General features: G+C 36.6%; 1 protein-coding gene across 1 annotated transcript in view; it reads right to left on the reverse strand.

Annotated features, from left to right (window-relative positions):
• Nucleotides 1-22,197, reverse strand: part of RSRC1 (arginine and serine rich coiled-coil 1) — a 173,479-nt gene that overhangs the window by 91,840 nt on the left and 59,442 nt on the right. The window contains exon 5 of the mRNA XM_074833870.1: nt 5,342-5,378. Within this exon, the coding sequence (XP_074689971.1) occupies nt 5,342-5,378 (37 nt within the window). The remainder of the gene's footprint in view (nt 1-5,341; nt 5,379-22,197) is intronic.

Raw genomic sequence — 22,197 nt, forward strand, 5'->3', positions numbered from 1 at the left:
AATCAGTAAGTGATGAAATTAGAGGAGGGTTTGGTTCAGGTTACTATAATACTGCCACCAAATTATAGTAAAAGCTATTATTTATCACCATCTACTTTGAAAAAAGGTAAACATAAGACACCCTTTTTAAATAAATTTGATCAATCATCTGCATCGAATACTTCACAGATGTGAGCATCCCTATGTAAAGCTCACTAAACATGCCCCATCCTCTGCTCTGTACGGCGCGTTTTTAATCACGAGTAACAGTTTCCACAATTGTGTGATGTGCACAAACCACTTGAGGAACTCTGATGACTGCATTTCTCAGTATGGTAGATGGAACACAATGAAAACTATCAGCTATATTCCGTATGTTCAACAAAACTAACATTTAAGATACTTAAATATTTTTAATGTATATAAAATTTTATTTCCTTCTCATCTAATGGTTATTTTACATGAACACATTCCTGTACCTTCAGGTCCTCTGTTTATGTATTTGCATCTTCAGAGAATGCAATGTTTTTAGTTGTAACCTCATGCTAGTCAACAACAGTTTGGGCTCAATGCAAAAAACAAAAAATAAAAGAAATCCAACAGAAGAATTCAGTGTATGTCTACATAAATACAAATATTTATATTCTAAATGGTAGGAGTTAACTCAAACAGTTAATCAGTTACAAATAATAATTTGTCTGTGTAACCTGTATTTAACACTATTTTCTAAGAAGGCCCCAACCTGCTTATTTCTATAAATTCTTAAAATTTTTTAAGAACTTCCAAAAGGTTAGTTATTATTATAACCTTGCCGGGAAGACACGAGCAGTATCTGTGTTCTCCCACTTAACACTCCAAAAGGAATCCCCCATTATAAAGGATATATATAAACACATATACAGGATATATAGAAAGGATCTATAGGATATGTAGAAAGGATCTATAGCATATGTAAGGATCTATATGAAATATATATAAAAAGGATAAAACCCTTTATGAAGGAAGATTTCTTTATGAAAGAAGATTCAAGTTTAATGTTTACCTGAACAAACAGCAAGTCAATGGCTATTAAAAGAGTTCCTATAAGGAAAGCACCTTGTATGTAAAATGCCTTAACTCTATGCACGTGCAATAAATGAGACACGTGAATGACAGGAATTAGAAAGGAAATAAATGCCTCAGCATTTCTCATAGCATCACAAGCTACAGACTAACACCTACAAGCGTTATGATACCACCAGCACCTTTCAGCACCATTTGCCTTCCACTAATCTGATTAACTACATGATGACAGGAAAAGATTTTTGTACGTTTTTATTTCATGGTAATTCCCCATTTTTAGAAGACTTTCTGCACAACTGTTTCCTGAAGTAGACAACTAGAGGTTAAAGATTCTTGCCCCATCGTAGGGCAATACTAATCCCACTGCCAAATGGGAAGAAAAGAAAGTTACAAAGTTTAGACAAGCCATTCACATCTGCCTGCGCATGCTCTGCCCATGCGGCTACTCCCGTGCCAGAGTAGGGAATTCACAGAATAACCTCTTTCCTTATGAAGAAAAAGAGAATTCCATGCTAAGTTGCCGTTACTGTTTCCCATCACCGTGCTCCTGCTCTCCTCTAACGCTGCCTCATGTCTCCTGGCCTACGACTGTCCTCTCTAGAGGTGCCTCATCAGTCACCTCGCCCAGGAGGGGAATTTGGTCAAAGCTACAAATGCGAGATGAAAATTACAATTCCCCAAGAACACCACGGTGGTTTTCCTAAGGGAATTTTTTTTCGGGTTTTGATGATTAGCATTTTATGAAAAAGAAATGCCTTTTTATAACAAAAAAAAAAGTGAAAAATCTTGTTTTCAATTCAATACAATTTCAATAGGAAAAACCCCAACCATCCATTCAGCCTGACACTTCTTCAATAAGAGAGAATTCAAGCTTGCAGAATATAATTGACCAGCATGGAATTTTGCCAGGATACCAAGATAAACATAATTACTCATATTAAGAGTGTTAATTAATTGTTTGCGAACACAAATAATTGGCTGCTTGGTTTTATAGCTCCTTAGAAAGCCAACAATTCCATTAGACATCGCTGTCCAGCAGCCGTACTAGGACCAGTGAGCTGTAATCACCAGAACTCTGAAACTAAGCCAGTGAAAATCAGTGAGAGATCGATCCCTGAAATCAAGTTCCAAGAAAAAAAAAAAAAATAAGGATACCTTGTAAATAAGTATTAATACTTTCTGGATAAAGGAGGGGCTTCTTTGGTTGGGGTTTTGGTTTTTTCGGTGGGTTTTTTTTTTGGTTGATTGATCATTTATGCAAATTTTTCTACTAAAGAGCTCTTTAAAAAGACCAAAGAGCTGCCAGATGGAGTTAACCAACATCAGTTATGGATCGGTGACCTTGATACACACTACCTATGACACACGCCGCAAACAAAAGTGTAAATACTGAAAATAAAATAGTGGTAAAGCCTCGCGCGAGCACTGCGATAGCCTGATTGCAAGGGCCTGATCCGCACCTGCTGGGGCTTATTGATTAACACCCAGCGCGGGGAGTGCCGCGTTCTTGGCAGACAATAACTCCATCCTCACAAACCGCTGATGGGCTAAACAAGCTATTAATGACAGGTTGCTCTTCATCATTTAAAACGGACAGACTCTGCTGCTTGACCACAAGGACAAGCAGGTTATTGCTTTGAAATGTTATACAAAAGACACAAATAAGGTCTCTCTAATGAATAAACCACACGTATGGCTCCATGGTTCTTTTTCAGTAGGGCTATTAATAGAAAACAGGACCTATTCAGAGTTGCAGATATATAATCATCTATTCCAAGGTTTCTACTGATTGTTAAAACTTGTTACTTGGAAAGGAATTAGCTAAGTATAATTCAGCAAATGCCCACCAAAATTTCTGGAATACAAGCCTAATTACTCTATGTTTAGAACTTTGTCGTTTCTTTTCTTATCTAACTAAAAATATATATATGTTTCTGAGCAGATGTAGCTATTGGAGGTCAGCAGGGAGTGGGGCTGTGACCCACTGGCACAGTCAGCCACGCACGCTGGCCAACCAACCCTTCGTCCCAGCAGCAGTGGCCAGCACGGCTCCTCCAGGAGGGCCTGAAACAGGCCCACAGACCTGCCAGGAAGTTCTCACATCTACAAAGAAAATATTTTTGTTTATAAAAGCATCTGGTTTTAAACTGGAAGCAATTCCAAACAACAATTTGTAAAATATTTACCAATTTTTTTAACAGCAGTTGCTGTACCTCTTTCTTTCACTCCCATGTGTAGCTAGATGCTAGACACCAGCATGGCAGAAGCTACTTAAACATGGGCAAGCAGTAAAATATAGGAACATGCACACCCCATAAGGATTATATCACAAATTGTAAAACACCCTTTTTTTACAGAAGGGATTAAATAACAGATTACCAAATCAATATAAAGACTCTTCTTTTTTCTTAAGAGGGAAAAACATCCTTACAAGCATTTGGAGATGCAGTAATTCAAAGTAGTAGAATCAGAGCAACCATTTGGCTTAACTCTTCTTCCCTATAATTCTTGGAGTCCAAAACGTTTTTGTGAACTTGTCTGACATGACACTGAGATATAAAACAGTTTCCAGCATGAATATTCCCATCTGTGGGTGTCTCAGGAAACAGTTAATTTCCTTGAGCACCCGTTCACAGGACAGATTTTCTAAGGTCACAGGGAAAAGGAAAAAAAAAAAAAAGTCTCAAACCTGGAGGTTTTTCCACAGATCCTTCAGACAAATACAAAGCAGCTAACGTATTTAATGAAGACAAAATTTTATTCAAATATATAGTGAGTTATCCCATAAAGAATTTAAGGTATCATTACTCTGCAGAGGATCTTTCCAGGGCATCTTCCCCCAATTCCCAGAGAAACCCTGACCACCAGTGAACGCTACTCCCGGTCCACCCCCCAACCCCAGCTCCTCGGAACCCACAGATCCTCTTCCTGCTGCACCCGCCGGTTTGAGGTGACATGATAAATCAGAGCTACAGCTCCAGCTATTGCAGCACTCCCAATTTAGAAAAAGTACCAGTCATGGTCATCTGTCAAGACTACAGCATCTTTATAATGCATTAGAAAAATTCTCTGAACCCATCAGATTACAACTACCTGACACCGGCAGAGGAATGAAACATTTTAAAAATTTATTTAAGAGATTCAACTAGCATGCAAGATACCAATGAAACTAGCAAACAAGATTAATTTTCAAACTGCTCTAAGAACTATTCATAACACTCAGCTATTTATTCCATTTACAGATTCAAAATACTAGTTGCAATGGAACATTTAATATGCCACCATTATAAAGGGGAAACTGTTGACAACTATACCAGAATATACATCCTTTTCATCCTGCTTTTACTCCAAGAAGATATTGGTACACAAGCTCCTACAAATCATATTTCCCAAGTGATTCCGAAAATGGGAAGCAACAACAGAAAAGCAATTTTTTCAAATGCTTGTGCCATACATTGTGATAAGATTTTATTTTAATAGCAGTACAGAACAGTATATGTTATTTGGATATTATATGAAAAAATTAACATGAATTTAACACTTCTCATGATGTCCTGAGATATATGTGCCATTAATGGTGAATACTTTGATTTAATGGGACTTAATAATCTGTTTAGATGAACTACGTAATGTTCTGATGATTGCTGATGGTAACATCCTAGGCTCAATGAGCTTCAGACTTGTGACAATATTGTATTTTCTCCAGTTTTGATCAACTGATTAGTTTTTAATGCTAAGTATGTCTTGCCATCACTTGCAGTTTGAATATGTTTACTTAAACCAAAAATATTTTGCATCTCAATTATTATTTTATACTGCAGCACTGAATGGAATTTAAGTCAATACATTATTCATAAAGCAAAGACAAGAGAAAAAACAAAGCTGTGCACTTCTTTCAAAGACTTCAAATTACTAAAACATACCATATTTATGCATGCAATATTTGATTGCGTATGTGTCTTTTTTTTTTAATCACAAGTTTGTTGTTTTCAGATCAGGATATGCCAAAAATCCAACACCAAACAATTTTTGTTTATAATTAAGGCAATCATCAATCCAAGGATTGTAGTCCATTTTATTTCATCTCTACATCAAAAAAAGTAATTTAAAAAAATTAAAATTCCCTTGAAATGGTAAGATAAATGAAAATGTAAGTGCCTTCACATAATAACAGTAAGCTGACCCTCTGGGAAATGGTTGACTTTCTCAATTCAAGGTATTCAAAGCTCATTCAAAAGTGTTCATTTGGAATGCAGATATCAAAGATGATGCAAATGTTCAAGAGAAAATTAAAACTTACCAGATGTTCTAATCCAGCTTTGATGTTTCCAGAGTCCCTGTAACAGAAGAACAAAAGTTCTAAATAGTTGCTAAACCCTTGTCTGCAACGATTTGTGTTTAACTTGGAAATGTCAAAGCCATGTAATTTCTTGAGTATGTAAAATTTTTACTTTTAATCTTAATCATTGCAATACCTGAAAAGTATTGGTTATCCTAATGCACCACTACAGAATTATTTAAAACCTCAAATTTTACCTGCCCTGAAATTGCTATAAACTGTAGCAATGCAACACGACACTCATTTAAAAAACAACATTTTAATATAATAATCCCACTATTCACACTGGAAATAATAAAACAAGACAGTGCATAATGCTATTTATCAAATCCACATTCAGTTGCTCATGGTTCTGCTTTGCCACGACTTCAATAATAAAATTCTGTGACTATTTACAAAGGTGATGGACCGAATAAATTGTATGTTAATTAACTAGGTCGTGGCAGCCATATTGAAACTTTGCATTTGACTCCTGACAGCTGAAAAAAAAAAAATACAAATGTACAGCTACAAAAATGAGATGTAATGTCAGATAAGGACAGCTGCAAAAAAATGGACCAAACTCTCAAAGTAAAAGCCCTGAAAAGTAAGGAGAATTCAGAGTGAAAATTAATCCTGTAAAAAAAGATACCCTGAAAGAAAACTGAAGCAAAACTAATTAAAAAGTCCCCAAATTCCAAGGCACTAAACAAGGCAGCTGGTTTCTGCTTCCATTGACTCCAGGTTCTACCTGCTTCCAAAAATGCGACTGTGCCTTTTGAGGAAGATAGGCTGGAACCATGGCAAACAAAGAGAAACCATATCCCACAAGGGTTTCATGTAATCAGTTCTTGAACTATATAGTGTAGGATGTATTTATAATATCAATTTTTCCACAAATTATTCAACTATATCAAGCCACAGGAGCAGAAACCCCAACTACATTCCTCTAAGACGGCAAACCGTGTGAGACTGAGGCTTCTGTTCTCTTTAATACTTAGTACAGGCTGGGTAAGGCATAATGTGAAGTAAAATCTGAAACGTTACTAAGTACTGAATAAGGCTGCATTCAATTACACATTTTACCACCTTGCTGTTCTGTATTTTAGACTTTTTACCGAAAACTTTTATTTATAATTTCATAAACCTTTCAAAAGAGTCCACTACATGCTTTTGTTCTATTTGAATAGATCATGAATGCAGCAAGAAAAAAAAAAAAAGATACACTTTCCTTACACCATTATTTTGTGTTTTGAAACAAGAATTTCTTATTCATGGCCATACAATATTTAAATAGAAATCATCTCCCACATCTATTTTTGAGGTGCTAAATGGCCTTAAAGAATTTAATTACTTTGGAAGCAGGATCCAAGCAGCTGATGCAAGGAGCTCCCAACTAATGGTATAAAACCTGCCCTGTTAGTGGTCTGTCTCCTGCGCTGTCCCTGTCATGACTTCATCAATATTTGTGCAACTCCTTTTGCCCTGTGCTGAAAGCAGCCTTAATTCAATTATAGGTCTCAAAACTGATAAAAAAGGTCCTGAAGTGGAAAATGCGAAGAGATTATTGGCAAATGAATAAAGATTTGTATCGAGCTAACACACAAGAGTACAGCAGGGTTGGGTTTTTTTTTAATCATTCCCTGTCTTAAGTCTTCTGGGAACAGTGAGTTTCCCTTCCCCTCATGCAGCACATCGATTTCTGAATTAGACTGCAATATTAAATAATTAATATACTTGCCATGATTGATGTTTTGCATTAGTTGAATATTAGGTTATCAATCAAAATCCACTTGGTTTAATGTAATAATATTGAAAAAGTGTCACTGGCTGTTCATCCAATTTGTAGTTGAGGCAGCACAGATAGTAATATCGGTGTAACACAAGGCTCTAACGCAGGAAATGCAGTGGTTGAACATACATAAGGCAAACATTATCAAACTAACCAGGACAAGGTTGAGGTTGTCCTAAATAAACCTTGTGGCACCTGTCACTTCCAATGAAAACCTCTTTCCAGCCGGAGGCTGCCGTGCATCCATCAGCGATGACAACTAGTGAAGCCATGGCATAATTTTATCTTTCGAGTTAAACGATAATTATACAAATAAGACTCCCACTAATACTATATTTCAACTATTGCTTTATGCAAAAATCAGACCTGTTGCTACAGCTCAGTCTAACACACAACCTTAGATGTCTACAGAATAAATACCTTAATCATTAATACCATAAATCACTACAAATAAAAGAGCAGTTCTATGCACATCCAATATTATAATACTCCTACAAAAGAACACCATAAAAAGTTATCTTAATTTTCTATCATTATGAGGTAATAATTTACTCAATTTTTACACCACACCACATAGCTCCCAACAAGATACATATCTGCCTTTCAAACCATCTCCAGTCCACCACATTTTTTGTTGTTGTTGTTCATTAGGCAAGTTTGGTTTTATTCTTGAGTTTTTCTTTTTTCCATCAGGGAAGCTCTGGAACTGTGTTTCCCTGCTACAGTCAAGACTTTGTGCTGTAAAATACTAGTTGACATGCATGTATTTTAAAATCATACATTAAAAACAGTAAGCATAATACTGAGGCTAATCTAAATGTCAGCTTTTGGTAATGTCAGGAGAAAAAGTTGCAGCTGAGCCAAATCTGAACCATGGTCATGAGGGACCTGTACCAACAAGCCAGGAATTCCATTAAGCACATGTGGCCAGCTTTTGGATTACTTAAAACCATAGCGTGAGTAACTAATTGAGGTAGTGTTAACTTATTAGTGCCAGTTCCTTTGCCAGCGAACTAAACTAAAAGTATTCACTAGCACTTGCTGGAAACCTGGACATACATTCATGTTTGTAAAAATAGACCCCCAAATAAAACTAACCACTTATCAAGGGAGCCGAGTAATATGCAGTATCTTCAAAATATCCAAACTTTAGCTATTATAAAATAACTTAAGATTTCACAAATAATTTAATTTTAATAAACTTATAGCAGTTTCACACAGGACTTGTAGAACTAATACTTATTTTTGCACAACAGAGCTAAACAAAATGTTCATTTAGACACAGCACTCAGGAGCAAAGCACCCTCAAGAAGCTGCAGTGTTAACAACGTACTACAATGCCAGTCACTTATTTTATAACTGTGAGGCTACCTAAACCAAAAAAAAATCTCAGAGATGTTTTTACTTATCATTAAAACTGCCATTTCAATGGTAGTTTGTTAGTTACACACATTTGTTAGTAGGTCTCTTATACTCTTTAAAATGACAAACAATTATGAGAGCCGAGTTTAATCCGTGCTGCTATTCAGATCAGTAGCATCAAACTGGAAGTATCCTGCAATTTTAAAAAATTTATTCCAAACTAAAACAAACCACTTCAGTCCACATTCTTCGGTTCCTCTCAAGTTGCTATCAACTCATTCTCAACACTTCCCTTATATCTATAGTTAATAATTTTCTTTGCCATAGTTTTTTGGTTAGGACCCATAGGCCATAGAATAATTCTATGGATTATCTATATCCGTGGATATTCTAGGATAGTTCAGGCTGAAGGGCCTCTGGAGGTCTGCAGGCCTACTGCCTGCTCAAGCCAGGCTCAGAGGCCAGCTCAGAGTTTTATCCAGGCTGGTCTTGAAAGCCCAGGCTCCCTGGGCAACCTGCCTTGGTCACTACATGTCCTCACTGGGAGCATTTTTCCTCCTGTCTAGTCCAAACTTCTCTTTTTTTTTTTCAATCTGTGCTGGTTGTATCTTTCCTCCCACCACACACCACTTCCTTCTCCTCGGTGACCCCCCTTCTCTTCGGGCTGGGTGGCTGCTGGGTGCCCTCAAAGCCATCTCTTCTCCAGGCTGAACCACCACCAGTCCCTCAGGGCCCCTCACAGGGCAAGTGCTCCAACCCCTGACTGTCTTTAGTGGCCTGAACTCCACACTAAATAGTCCCAATGTCTCTTTTTTTTCTCCTCAGAAGCTAAATGAATAAATAAATCACCTCATCATTAACAAGGTCTTTGGCAGAATCCCCTCCAGTTCCACAACATTAGCTACAAGCTGCAAAGAAAAAGGCTATACACAGCATTTTGGGTCAGGCTGCACCACACTCAAATAAAGGCCTTCTAACTCCACTCTCCATGAATGCCAATGTGTTAGAGCTGTTCATCAGGCAGTGTTATCCCAAGTGGTTACAGACAATTTTCATAGAGCTCTCATACTCTTAGAATTTTCTTGGATCATCCAACAAGCACATCACATAATACTTTCAAAAATCTGTCAAGTATCATTTTAAATTAATCCCTTTTTTGTCCCAGTATGCCTCTTGGATGAAGAGCCTCAGTGAAAGATGTTCTTGGAACAGCCTCATGTTTTCCCGTTACATTAACATGCTTCCACTGCTTGCTGTCATCTAATGGCCTTCCCTACAGATCTTCCTGAGTAGCACACACTTGCTATTCTTCTTCAGCATGTTATCAATCCCCACTTATATTTAGGATAAACAACCTCAAAATAAACAGCTGAATCTCTTCAGAGCTTCTTTATGAACTTCAGCAGATGACAATATATTAAACACCAATACATGAAATGGGGTAAACGTATGATGTGAAACCCAGTTTGAGTGGTGGTCTAGTTCCTTCTCCCATCTCTCTAAGCTCTGCGTTGAAGACGGATAAAGGGAGAGAAGACAGAACTGAAAAAAAATATGCCCTAGATGTTAGGAATGATACTAAAGAGTATGCTGAAGAGGATGAGTGAGGCTACTGCCATCAAAAACCCTCTGCCTCTCCTGTCTTGAGCTTCTTCAGTGTGAGGAATCTACATTGACCCAATACGGCCAAAGTGAGGAACAGTCTCACTAAATGCAACTATGGTGGAGGTGACAGCTATGGAAGAAGTAGACTAGTCAGCTAACTCTAGACCTTTCTTTTTGTGTATCATTATTTTAGCAGATTGGCACCTCAAATTCAATAAGGCCTTTGCCTCATCATTTTCTGCTTCTGATGCTCACAGTTGTCTCAAAGCTGATCTAAGAGATGCTTAGCTTATCAGTAGGCACTGTAAAAAAAAAATAAATCAAACTACTTGAAATCAGATTCAGATAAGGAATTTATTACACTAGCCTTGACTACACCATCTAGCAGCATTGATAACACTCCAGATTTCTGACTAAATCCCAGCAAACACCACCACCAACAGCTGGTAACAATTTCCTTCCTTTCTCTCTCAGAATGTGGAAATTCCCCATCTAGAACTCTGCCAACGTGTGACAAGATCATCTCTCTCAATGGTGAGTGTAAAGGCCAGTATCTCATGATTCTCCAGACTAGACCTGGGCCCTGTATATTCCTGGGAAAAAGAAAATTAGGTTTCCACATGATTACACACTATTTAATTCTACCCTGGGATATGCCAAGATAGACAACTGCTCCCTCACTAGTACTTATTTTATATATCAATCTTTGCTGGATTTACCTTCCTCAGCCTTAAAAGTTTGTACAATCAGATTGAAGGTATTCCAGATATTGAATTTTAGAGGAGGAGGAAAATAAGGAATAGTTTTCCCCTTTTTCTAACTTTTATTTCTCATGCACATTTTGGAATAAGGCATCGTGTGTACATACACACACAGTTTAACTGGATGGGTAGCCTGAACGATGCACTCATGACCTTATCACCATTTAGTGATGCATTTATGCAAACATTTAACCATGTTATATTCTGGAATAGCTTCACAGACTAATCTTAAGCTCACAGAACATGCCAGACATCAAGAGTAGAACAGTCATGGCCAGATCATGTCTTTGTTCAATTCCAGAAAAATAAAAGCCTGATGTAGAAAAAAGTATTTTCTCCTTATCGGCAACAGCTAGAGTAAAAGCACACAACTGTTACATTTGCACGGTTACTGTTCAGAACTCACTACATATTTGAAGTTCTTCCCTGAGCTAGCTTGAATTTCAGCTTCAGAGTTACAGAGTCCTGGATGTGGTTTTTAGAAATGGATACCCCCATCATATTCCACCAAATTTTCTAGGTTTTGTATTGTTGTGTTTTCTGTAAAATTATAGGCTAATGTTTCCAAATCTGACTTTAGACCATAGATACTTATTTCAGGAGGCTTTGAAAGACACGACAAAGATTACATAAAAATCTAAGCCCTATGCCTGTCCTCTCCTTCGATACCACCTTTAAGAGGACAATGCTGATTCTCCTGGGTAAACAGGTAAATTCATACCTATCGACTTTTGCTGACAAGCTGGTCCAATACCAAACTGCTGGCAAAGACTACATAATGTGAAGAAACAGAACTCTGACAAATGTTTTGCTCCTCAACACTACTACTTAACCTCCTCTGGGTTATAAAGAAAAACCTGAAAAGTAGGGCTATATTTTTGTAGCCATAAGTGGAAGTTACATCAAAGGGAGTATACAAAAGGCAAGAGGAGAAAACCATAAAAGAAAGCTATTTCCTCCTGCCACTCTTATATAAAGATGAAGGAAAAAACCTTGAGTTTTTGGAAAGTAACCAAATAACATATGCAAACAATATTACCAATAATGAAAATCAAAATCTTTGCAAACTACTACTTACACAAGTTACACCAAGACTCTCAGAACTACACATGTCTCAAAGAGAACCCCTTGACAGTGGAAATAGCTTGAAGAGTTGTGTCTCCTTGCATCTAAAAACCCTGTTTTCTTCCATTATTGGAGATCCAATCAATCAATTAAAGGATTACAAAATAAAATAGTGAAAGTAACTCAGTGGTGCAATGCCGACATCAGAGAGGCTATGGAGGAGAAGATACACAGGGCAGTAACCTGGCTGTTATTCTGATAACACTAAGTATCCCTAAAACCAACATAACGCATTAGTTGAGAATTTTCTCTTACACATATGAGCTCAACAACACGAGATATAGCTAAACTAGTAATTTTATGCTGCTCTTTCTAATCTTTTGCTCAGAACAAGCTCTCATCAAAAAGAGTGAAAGGTTAGGGAATCCTACACGTTGCTAGAAAAAAGATCCATGATGTTTTTTAAAAAGTGTGGAATGTTGTTTTGCTCTTAATATAAGACTCAAATGATCTGGAACTGATCCTGAAGTGTAAAGACTCCAAAGCTGGTGGTGGTATGCTCAGTGGCTCCCTTGCTCCAGTCATCCAAATAATATATTTCACTCAGGAAAAAATGGTAAGAAGTTTGGCCAATTACTAATAAATTTAAATGTACCGAAGATTCAAGAAGATCATACAAAGGTCATTTATCAAAAGCAGGAAGAAAAGCAGAAGTCACCCCCCCACACAAACACATATGGAGTAACTTGGAACTGCTGAAGAACTCACTAGAATATAATGCAAGCTAAACTGAATCATGCTAAAACCAGGGACTTTAAACAGGACACAAGGTGAAACAATTTCCATAATATGTTATCCTAGAGAGAAGAAAAATCAGTACCCAAGAGACCTTATCAAATATTCAAGAGGGGGAAGAAATATATAACTCTGGCTCACAGAGCAAAATTCAAGATTTTATGCAATTGAAATAAATACTGAAACTAAATTGAGAGGTGAAAAAACCAAAATACAGTGTTGATAGAATCAATATTTTCAAATAGACTCTACAAAAAAAAAAAAAATCCTTCTTCTCCATAAGTATTTCTCAGATAAATAGAGCCAAAATAACTACCCCAAAAGCTTCCCATTCTGTTTTACCAAGACTTCAGGTCAGATATGGAAATCCCATAAATTATCAAAGCAGGTTGCTTTATCCTGGTTGCCAGTTCAAGCCATTCCTCAGATAAACCTGGTAATTCAAAGGACCTCGGAACATGCAAGTCCTTGGAGTTTTGATATGTGGAGTGGTTTTTTGTGGTTTTTTTCCCTGGGTTTTGGTTGGATGGGTGGGTTTTTGTCCTCGTGTTCTGTGCACGGGGTTCCCTTTACAAAGAGTAAAGCCTTGTTAATCGACGTTTGCATTCCTAGCAAACATAAGCAATTAAGCTTTGGGCTTTGGAATGTCACTGTCTCTGTTAACCAGATTATTTGGTAGTCTTAAATAAATTAGACAACTTTGGCCTGTTTTACCTTTTCTGTAATATTATTTAGTAGATATTCAATTAAAACACATCCTGTAGGTGAAAGTGTATGAAAACATTTCCGTAATGGACATTAGTGGTAGTAGGAAGTGTTGCTAATTAGCCTCAAAGTACAAAATAGATTACAAAAGTAGCAAAAAGCCCAGCAGTGTAAATGCACAGAACGCTGCACTGAATATTAAACAAAGCAGAGCAAGTTTTAATGTTGGTAAGCATAACTATAGTAAAAACTCTCTGGACTAGTAAAGAGTGTTACAGGTTAATGAGGAACATATAAAGAGTGCACAATAATTATCATACCTAACACCTTACCATCTGTGTTTGGATGACTGCAGAATATAAACACAGTTTATCAGCATTAAGTCTGAAACTAATTACACATGTATTTCTATTAGCATACTGTTAGGATAAATATTTAAAACGTTAGATTTTCCTCAGCTGCACTCATCTCACAGTATTGAGGAATATTAAATTTATGCCTAAGTCAGTGAGAAAATTTAAATGTTCTAAGCACTAAAACAATATGAGAACAATCAATTTTCCATTTTCTCAAAGCTTCTAAATCCTCCTCATTCACCCAATTACTACTGTACTTAACCTAATGAAATTTTATTCTGCAGGAACAATACTATTCTTAAACAAATTTTTGAAAAATATAAGATTAAAAACTTCTAGACAAAGAATAAACTCCTAGAGAAAAGATGCAAATAAAATTACTATCATAATCTTTTGTTTTTTATTTGCAAGTATAAAACTGAAGAGAAACAAAAGCAGGGAACATAGCATCTGTCATATCAGAATATAAAAAGATGATCCTGGCACAAAATGAAAAAGCTCTAATTCATTTGCAAATCAAGCCTGCCAGTTCTATTTCAAGCTGGCGGTAACTGTCAAGAGTTAACAAGATAATCACTTTCAATCCTGCCTTCAATGGTACATTACACTGTTATTCCATTCAATAAGGCCGTTCTTTGGGGCACTAGATGAATGGTTTTCATTTCTAACTCACACAAAAAGTTGCAAAAAAAATCCATGGGGCTTAAGAAAGAAATCCCTTTATGGGCATTTATCTGCCGGCACTTGCTTTTAGGCAAAATGAGATATTTGGATACATTGGTGTCCATTCACTTCCTCTATTCCTTCAGGCCCTCAGTCTGTTGATAAAAAAAAAAAAGCACACAAGGAAATCTCAAGCCTGTTTTGTTTTTTTAAAACTATCTATGCACGTTAAACAAGTTCTGTACTAATGTCTTGCAAATACTTCAAGAATACACAGCTCACTACAGCACACTGAAATGACATCATATTTGAACGGATCCATCTTTGTTTAAATTCATTATAAACTGTACAAAAACCAGTGAATGCTCATGAAAATTGTGCTTAGGGAAACAATAACCAGTTCCTCATTAAATTTTCAGTAACAATAAAGTTACCAACTAAAGGCACTCAACCTATGAAACAAGTTAATCTAGAATTTGTCTGTATCAATTATTTGTAATTTTTTTTTTTTTTAAGATTCTGTGTTATGCACTCTTCCCAAAAGGATAAAATCTTACAAAAGTTTATCGAGTATTTAAAACTTATTTGCTGGCACACAATTTTCTACTGATCTCTGTAAAAAAACCTTGATGCTCTCACTCATTGCTCAAAATTCATCTTACAAGATACTACCTGCACGTTAAGGTTGTATTGTACCGATGAACATTCTAGTACTGAGTATTCTACAGTGACAATTTAAATCTCCTATACCAACTTTAGAAACAAACACAAAATCTTGGGGTTTTTTTTTCTTCAAATCCCCATAGATCTCAGCTCACAGAACAAAGCTAATACCTATATTTAATATCTTCACTAAGTTAAGCTTATCCAGCCTCGGGTCTGTTACCCATAATCAATGTCAACAAGCACACCGGCAATACCCATCTGTAGATACTTTTTTTTAAAATTTTTTAACTTTTTTTTTTTTTAAATAAAAATAAATAAAATTTTTCTCAAACTCAGGGACACATCTTGCCAGTTACTTCTTATGCTATTTGCATACCTTACAAAGAACATTTTTGATCGTCTTTATAATCCATCACTATAAGTCAGACAACTTTTTCCATACACCCCTCGTGCAAATGCTCTTTTATAGTAAGAGTTTCTTTTATGAGAAATCTAAACACCAGAAGTTACCGGCAGACTCACAGGCTTTGGTTTTGTTCTTTGCACTTCACACATTTCTTCAGAGGTTCTAAACAGAGTGATGTTCTTATAATTAAAAAAATACTGTAACAAAACCAAAAACTATATGCCTGTATTTCTGCAGTAGTAGAACATAGTCATTTTTGCTGCCCTACTGCCCCTGCTTCCCAAAAAGAAAGAATATAAAATAAAAATGAATTAAAAGTTCACACGCTTTGGAAAGACCTTGAAAGAGTACAAGATGTTGCACTTAGAACACAAATTAACAGAAAGTGAACAGACGGATTTCAAATAGCGGGTCATGGCTTTGGGTAAGACTAATACAGTCCCAAAAAACCAGGAGCTTGCCGTAGAAATTTGGGATGTGTTTCCTTTCTCTCTAGCCACCACCAGTACAACGCCGGTACTGCTTAAAAATAAACAATTGATTAAAAAAAAAAAAAGCCAACCAAAACCAACCCTCCGTTCTGTAAAGCAGACATTCGGCATTAAAAACAAAGATAGGCAGCAGAGTAATTCTGCAGTAAAGGGAGGTATTTGTTTCTAGCATTCACAAATGATTAATTTCCACAGCTCAGATGAAAGACCAGGATGACCCAACACTCCTAGGACATACATTTTAAGGCCAAAGACTAAGAAAAGGTAGTTTCACATTTCCATTATTACTGAAGACATGTGCAGCACTTTGGCAACCGTGGTCAAGTTCAGCTGAGACCCACAAAGTGCCACTTTACTGAAATTCCACCGCTTCTGACTGCATTTGATCCAATTTTAGCACACTGAAACCTCGTGCTTTTTTAGGCATCACTGTTGGGAGGTATAAAAATCCAATTTGTAAATGCTTTTGCACTGTTCCTCTTTGTGTTCCTGCAGTTTGATTTTGTCGCTTTAGTTTAATTCCTCTACGTTCTTTCATCTGGCCTGAATTTATCTCCCTAAGGAACGCAGGGGCACACTCAGAATATACTCTAAATGTTTAAAATATGTTTAAACGTCAGATAGGCATAGGTTTTCATTCCTATACAAGGTAAATTTTTTCCTTCTGAAAAAAGCCCATCTACTTGATCTCAGAATATTTAGTTTCTATCTCCTCAACTACTTCTGCTAACACAGCTTGTAGCATTTCTGGTCGTAAGAGACTTGAGTTTCAGGTTGTATTTCACAATTAAACAGTTTGTTTCTATTACAACCTATGTAGCCCTAAAGCAAGCCTTTGAAAGTCTCTTGGTTTCTGTAAGATAGTCATTCCAAGCAGCCCAAGCATCTGCTGAGGTCAGAGCAGCTCAGAAGATTCTCCAACATTGGTCTGACATGAGGGAGAAGCCCCTGTTGTTACATGAATAACATGAGCAAACCTCAGACACATTAATAATACTGCAGCCATTTTCTGTTTAAATAAACATACCATAACTATGTTTGAATGGTGTGATTTGCATCCTCCACAATATCTCCTCAGCATTCAAATGCATCTTATCCTACGTGACTCCAGAGTTTTGTACATGTTTTTCAATATTTTTAGGCTGGTAAGTTCTGGAGAGCACCACAAAGGTCCTTTTATTTCAAGCAGAAGACTCACAAATTCTTCTACAAGGCTGTTTTGTTAAAGCCCAGATGAATTTTGAAAACATGTTCAGTATGAAAAAGGTTTCTTTGAAGTCTGACACTCAGTAAGGAAGAATGTTGTGTCTTCTACTAACAACTTCCATGTCAGGCCGTGTTGCAAGACAAATTTATAAAAATTAAAAAGGTGGAGCTTAAGTCGTTCAAGCTCGGTAGGAATTAGTTCCCTTGGCCACAAATAAAGGGAAAGAAATGGTATTTCATCAAAACAGAAAAAAATAAAAATTGATTGCAAATCTCAAACATACCTGACCAAAACCAAACCTGACAGTGACAAAAATAACCTGAACATGCTTTAAAATTAATGGAAAGGTTAGAAAAAAACCCAAACCAAACCAAAACCAGCTAATTGAAGCTCATAAAGAAGAAGATCTGGAAGAAGAGGAGATCAATAGAGATCACTAAAGCAGTCCCATTTACAGCAGTGCCCACTTCAGCACCTTTGTTTTTACAGCATTCAGTCAAACCAGTGCTGGTTACCCATATGCTAACAAATCACCAAAGACTGTAAAAGCACTTTTAAATACATATAATAGCAAGGTTCAGAACTTGGAGCGTATCTTGATGATAATATTTCAGTATTCAATAATAAAGACCTTCAGAGTTGCCAGAAAAAAAAAAAATCTGTCACACTTGGACCTCGTCACAGTGGATTTGTACTTAATACAGCTACATCAAGATTGTAGAGAACAGGCTAATTTGCTTAAATTATCTGACAAGGCTAACAGTTTTCTTGATTCCAAGAGCAATTAACTCTTTGCTAATTCAACAGCAGCACTAGACAACTAACACTAATAGGTCTGTATCTTGCTTATTTGTTACTTCTTTCTCCAGCATTTGTAATGGCCTCTGACTATATAATTTACAAGTCTGTTATTATTTGAGAACATTAATCAATTCTAAAATTGCTTTTGGTCTTGGGCTTATTACACATCTTCTGCTCCAAGAGAAACTTCAGAAGCAATAGATATATTCAGGACATTGCTATGTCTGTGTTGAAAACACTGATACTGTCTAGAATTTGATGTCCAAAATATTATGGTGAGTTAAGGAAACAATAAAAGATCTGCAAGTTCCAGTAAATCACAACTTGTTTTGCTTTGGGGTTTTTTTAGAAGTTTTTATGTCTTAACAAAAGCCCATCAAATAATGCTGGTGAAACACTTTGTGCTGGTTGAGTTGCACCAAAACCTCCTTACGGTTCTGTAATTGTTAAATCTACTGTTCTTACCACGTCACATTGGTCTTATTCATTTTACCCTCCAAAATGCTTGCTTTCATTAATATGCTTTTAACCTTTTACTACCATGAAAGACTAACATCATCTATTTTATTTGGCATTTATTGTTCCCAGCACTTCACAGAGAAAGTCTCCGGTGAAACAGAGAGCAGCACTGGCTTTGCAAGATGCAGCAAACTGCCCAGAAGTGGCCAGCCAAAGTCTAGACCAGAAATCTTGCTACTCATTTTGTATTTTGGCATGCCTTCAATGAAATTAAAATAATTAGTATTGCACACTACTGATTTACCACCGAGTAGACCAAAATTAGAAGAAAAGACAAAAATATAAAACATGTCTCGTTCTACAGCCAAGATTTCCCTCAAAGGTTATTTTTCTAATATGAAGCCAAGAGATTCCTGAAAAAATTAAGTACCATAAGCATGGCAGGCTCCAAGAAAACTTGGATCTTGCGCAATCTGGAGCTTGAAGATTAAAACCAGCACTTCACATTGTACCTGCAAATATTAGAGGTAAAGAGAAGCATTCTACAAAAACAACTTCTGAACAAATAAGCAGCCAGATCCTTGTACAGCAGCAATTTCTAGAGGATTCACAGACTATACAGAAAGACCTGGGAATGTGGACGGTCAGGCTGACGACCGAGCAAGCACTTCTGGTGGAAAGAATTTCTAACCTGCAAAAAACCCAGAGAATATCCAACAAGCACCTCAAGTTACAAACCTAACTAACAAACCGTAGCCACACATCACAAAGCCTACTTCAAGTTCTCAGCAGCAACGTTCTTCGGTCTTCTCTGGGGAAATAAGTTGGAGCTAGATGCCTATTAGTCCATAAAAGTTACCCTAATCCCTATATTTTTAGCTGTACCCATTTCAGTTCACCTCAGTTAACACCATTTAGGAGAGGAGACATGCTGAACCTACACAGACTCCCCTCAACAGACTTGTATCGACACAAGCCAACAAACTCTGCAATGGGAATGATTTTATCTGATCACACAACCCCTCCAGCACCCGCCTACCTGGCCGCTCATGGAGGACTTCCTGAACCTTTACAGACTCATGCTCTAAGACAAGCCAAAAGTGGTGCTGGTTTACATTAAAATGTTACTTTTTACAGCAAAGTAAGGCAGACAGTTCAGGGTGGTCACTTCAACCATCCCAGAATTGGTTGTCCTTGTGTGTGAGTCAAGCTTTTATACTCTTTCAAAGAAGGAGCAGACACTAGAGTGAGCAACACCTTTGCTAACAGAAAATTTTGCCTCTCTACGATGCTACCAGAACTAAGGATTTTTCTCTATTACAATACTGTTCATATTTTCTTATTTCATACCCTTTAAGAACTGTATTCCTGACAGTCTTCCTGATGTTAAATAGAGTAACATGAATACTTTGCTAACTACTAGTAGAAGACGATGGTAGAGAACATCGGAGTATCTGTGCTCTGAAAGAGATTCAAGTCAAACTTAAGAAAAAAGAATGTAACATTCACAATACAGAATGACTGTGCAGGCTGATGGACTGATCTACAGAAATAACATATTGATATGGCTGAAAAAAATCTAGTATATTGGCTCTTTTCCTAGATTTTCAGTTTTGGCTGAAAGTTATAATCACAATATATGAAATTATTATGTCTTGCAAAGAAGTGCCAGAAACCAGTGGCCCCAGAAACTGGTACTGGAACCGTTCCAAGAAATCAAACACATTCATGTAACAATTGTCAGAACCAAGAGGCCTTTTACACAATGGCATGACAGGATAAGCCACCTACTTAACTTTCTGTTCAAGCAAGATATTGGAAAGTTACGTGAACACTTGCGCATAATAATTTTCAGTCATTCAACACAGGTCAGGATGCTGTTCTAACAATGAAAGCAAACAATATATAACATATCCCTTGGTCATTGTGGTTTTCAGTCAACCAGGTCAGCCTGCAAGGTTAGCATCTGGATGGGTAACTGTTACACCAGGACCAATAGCAGATAATGAAAGAAACTGGAAGAACCAACTGAAAAAATTTAAAAATAAAGTTGAAAACCTTGTATCTACATGCAATAGAGAGAAAAATAGTTTAGTTAGCTATGTGTGGTTTTTTGTCAAGCAGTAGAAAGAAATACAGCATAGCCAACACCTGTGGTAAACAAAAAATGTTCCAACTGGATATAAGATGGGTGAAAAATCATTTCAACCATGGAGAAAAATTTGCAAACTCTGCCCGATAGCTGGAATGTAAGGTGAACCCTTTTTCTTGTACATCTGTAATGACAGAAGTTGCACAAACCAATGGAGAAGTATTTGTAAAATGTCCAGTCTTTCTACACATGACATGGCCTAGTACATACTTCTTAGTGTACTACAAAAGCACCAAAAAAAAAAAAATTGGTCTTCTTAAAAGCTTTCCTTTTGCCCATTCTATATATGGCACTTACATCATTCATCACAACTACAGTAACGAGGAAGGCTGAAATTAGCACTCTAGAGCATCTATACCCTTGCAGGATGTCAGCAGATGTGATTGTTGAATGACAAAAAGCCAAGTGCTGAGAAATATTTGAGAATGCTATAATAGCCCAGCACCAGGTAGATTTTTTCTTTTTTTTAAATTAAAATATAGGCCTCCAAAGTCATAGCCAATTCACTATCTCTTGAATGTGGAATTGATCTGAATGCAATTACTTTACTCTTTTTAGCTCCATTTGACTTTGAACTAAACATCAATTAGTGTACAAACATAATACTGCAGGATCTGTTAACTCCAATACCGATTTTTCCATAAAAGATCTAAAGCAAATTTATTGGCCTTCATTTAATAGCTTTCAGCAATCACAAATATCACACATGAAAGCTCAACTTCATTTTCTGATGGTCACTTAAACCCTTAATTCTCACGATAAAACTCCCTCAGTCTCAGTTTTAAAACCCTTAAATTAGCAAACAAGACACCACATAATATATGCTATAAGCATAGGTCTTCTCTGAAAAGCTGGGACCTTCAAGTGCTTCAGCTGCGATACAAGCCATTGAGCCATGGCCAATATAAGCTAATTTGAATAATCAATATGACAACCTTATTTTTCTAATGCAAACAGGATTGATACAGTAAGGTGTCTCACTGCCACATCACAGTCATGGCCTCTTTTAACCCCTAATTAGATTTAGGCGATTATCCCTGCTCTTCCTTACAAGTGTACAGCCCGGATAAGAGATGACAAAAGCTATCTGCCACTTACTCAGCCTTTGCAGACTGCAGGTTATCCAGGGAGATACAGGGTAAGATCAGCAAACAATTGTTATTCATATCATCTACAGTTTTAAGATAGTCACAGTTTTCCATACATGCTAAGTGAAAATAGCCCAGAGCATTAGGTAAATGCAAAACGCTTAAGAACATCAGGGTTACACAGATGGAAATTCAAGGTGATGTTTGGGAATTATGTTTAATTCAAATTGGTTATCACAAAGAAAACTATCTAGCGATGATTTGCTTTTTCAGACAGGAAACACTGAGTTTTCAGTAATGTGTGTTCATTGTCTATTTGTGTGTAACACTGAGTATTTTACATGGCTATTTCTTGGAAAAAAAAAAAAAAAAAAATCAAACTTACAAACAGCAATCCCAATAGAATTACATAGCTAAACAAAGTACTAACAGACAGAGAAGATCTATTACAGAAATGTAATCAC

Source organism: Strix aluco, chromosome 9, assembly GCF_031877795.1.
Source record: "Strix aluco isolate bStrAlu1 chromosome 9, bStrAlu1.hap1, whole genome shotgun sequence".
In the NCBI taxonomy this organism is placed as follows: domain Eukaryota; kingdom Metazoa; phylum Chordata; class Aves; order Strigiformes; family Strigidae; genus Strix; species Strix aluco.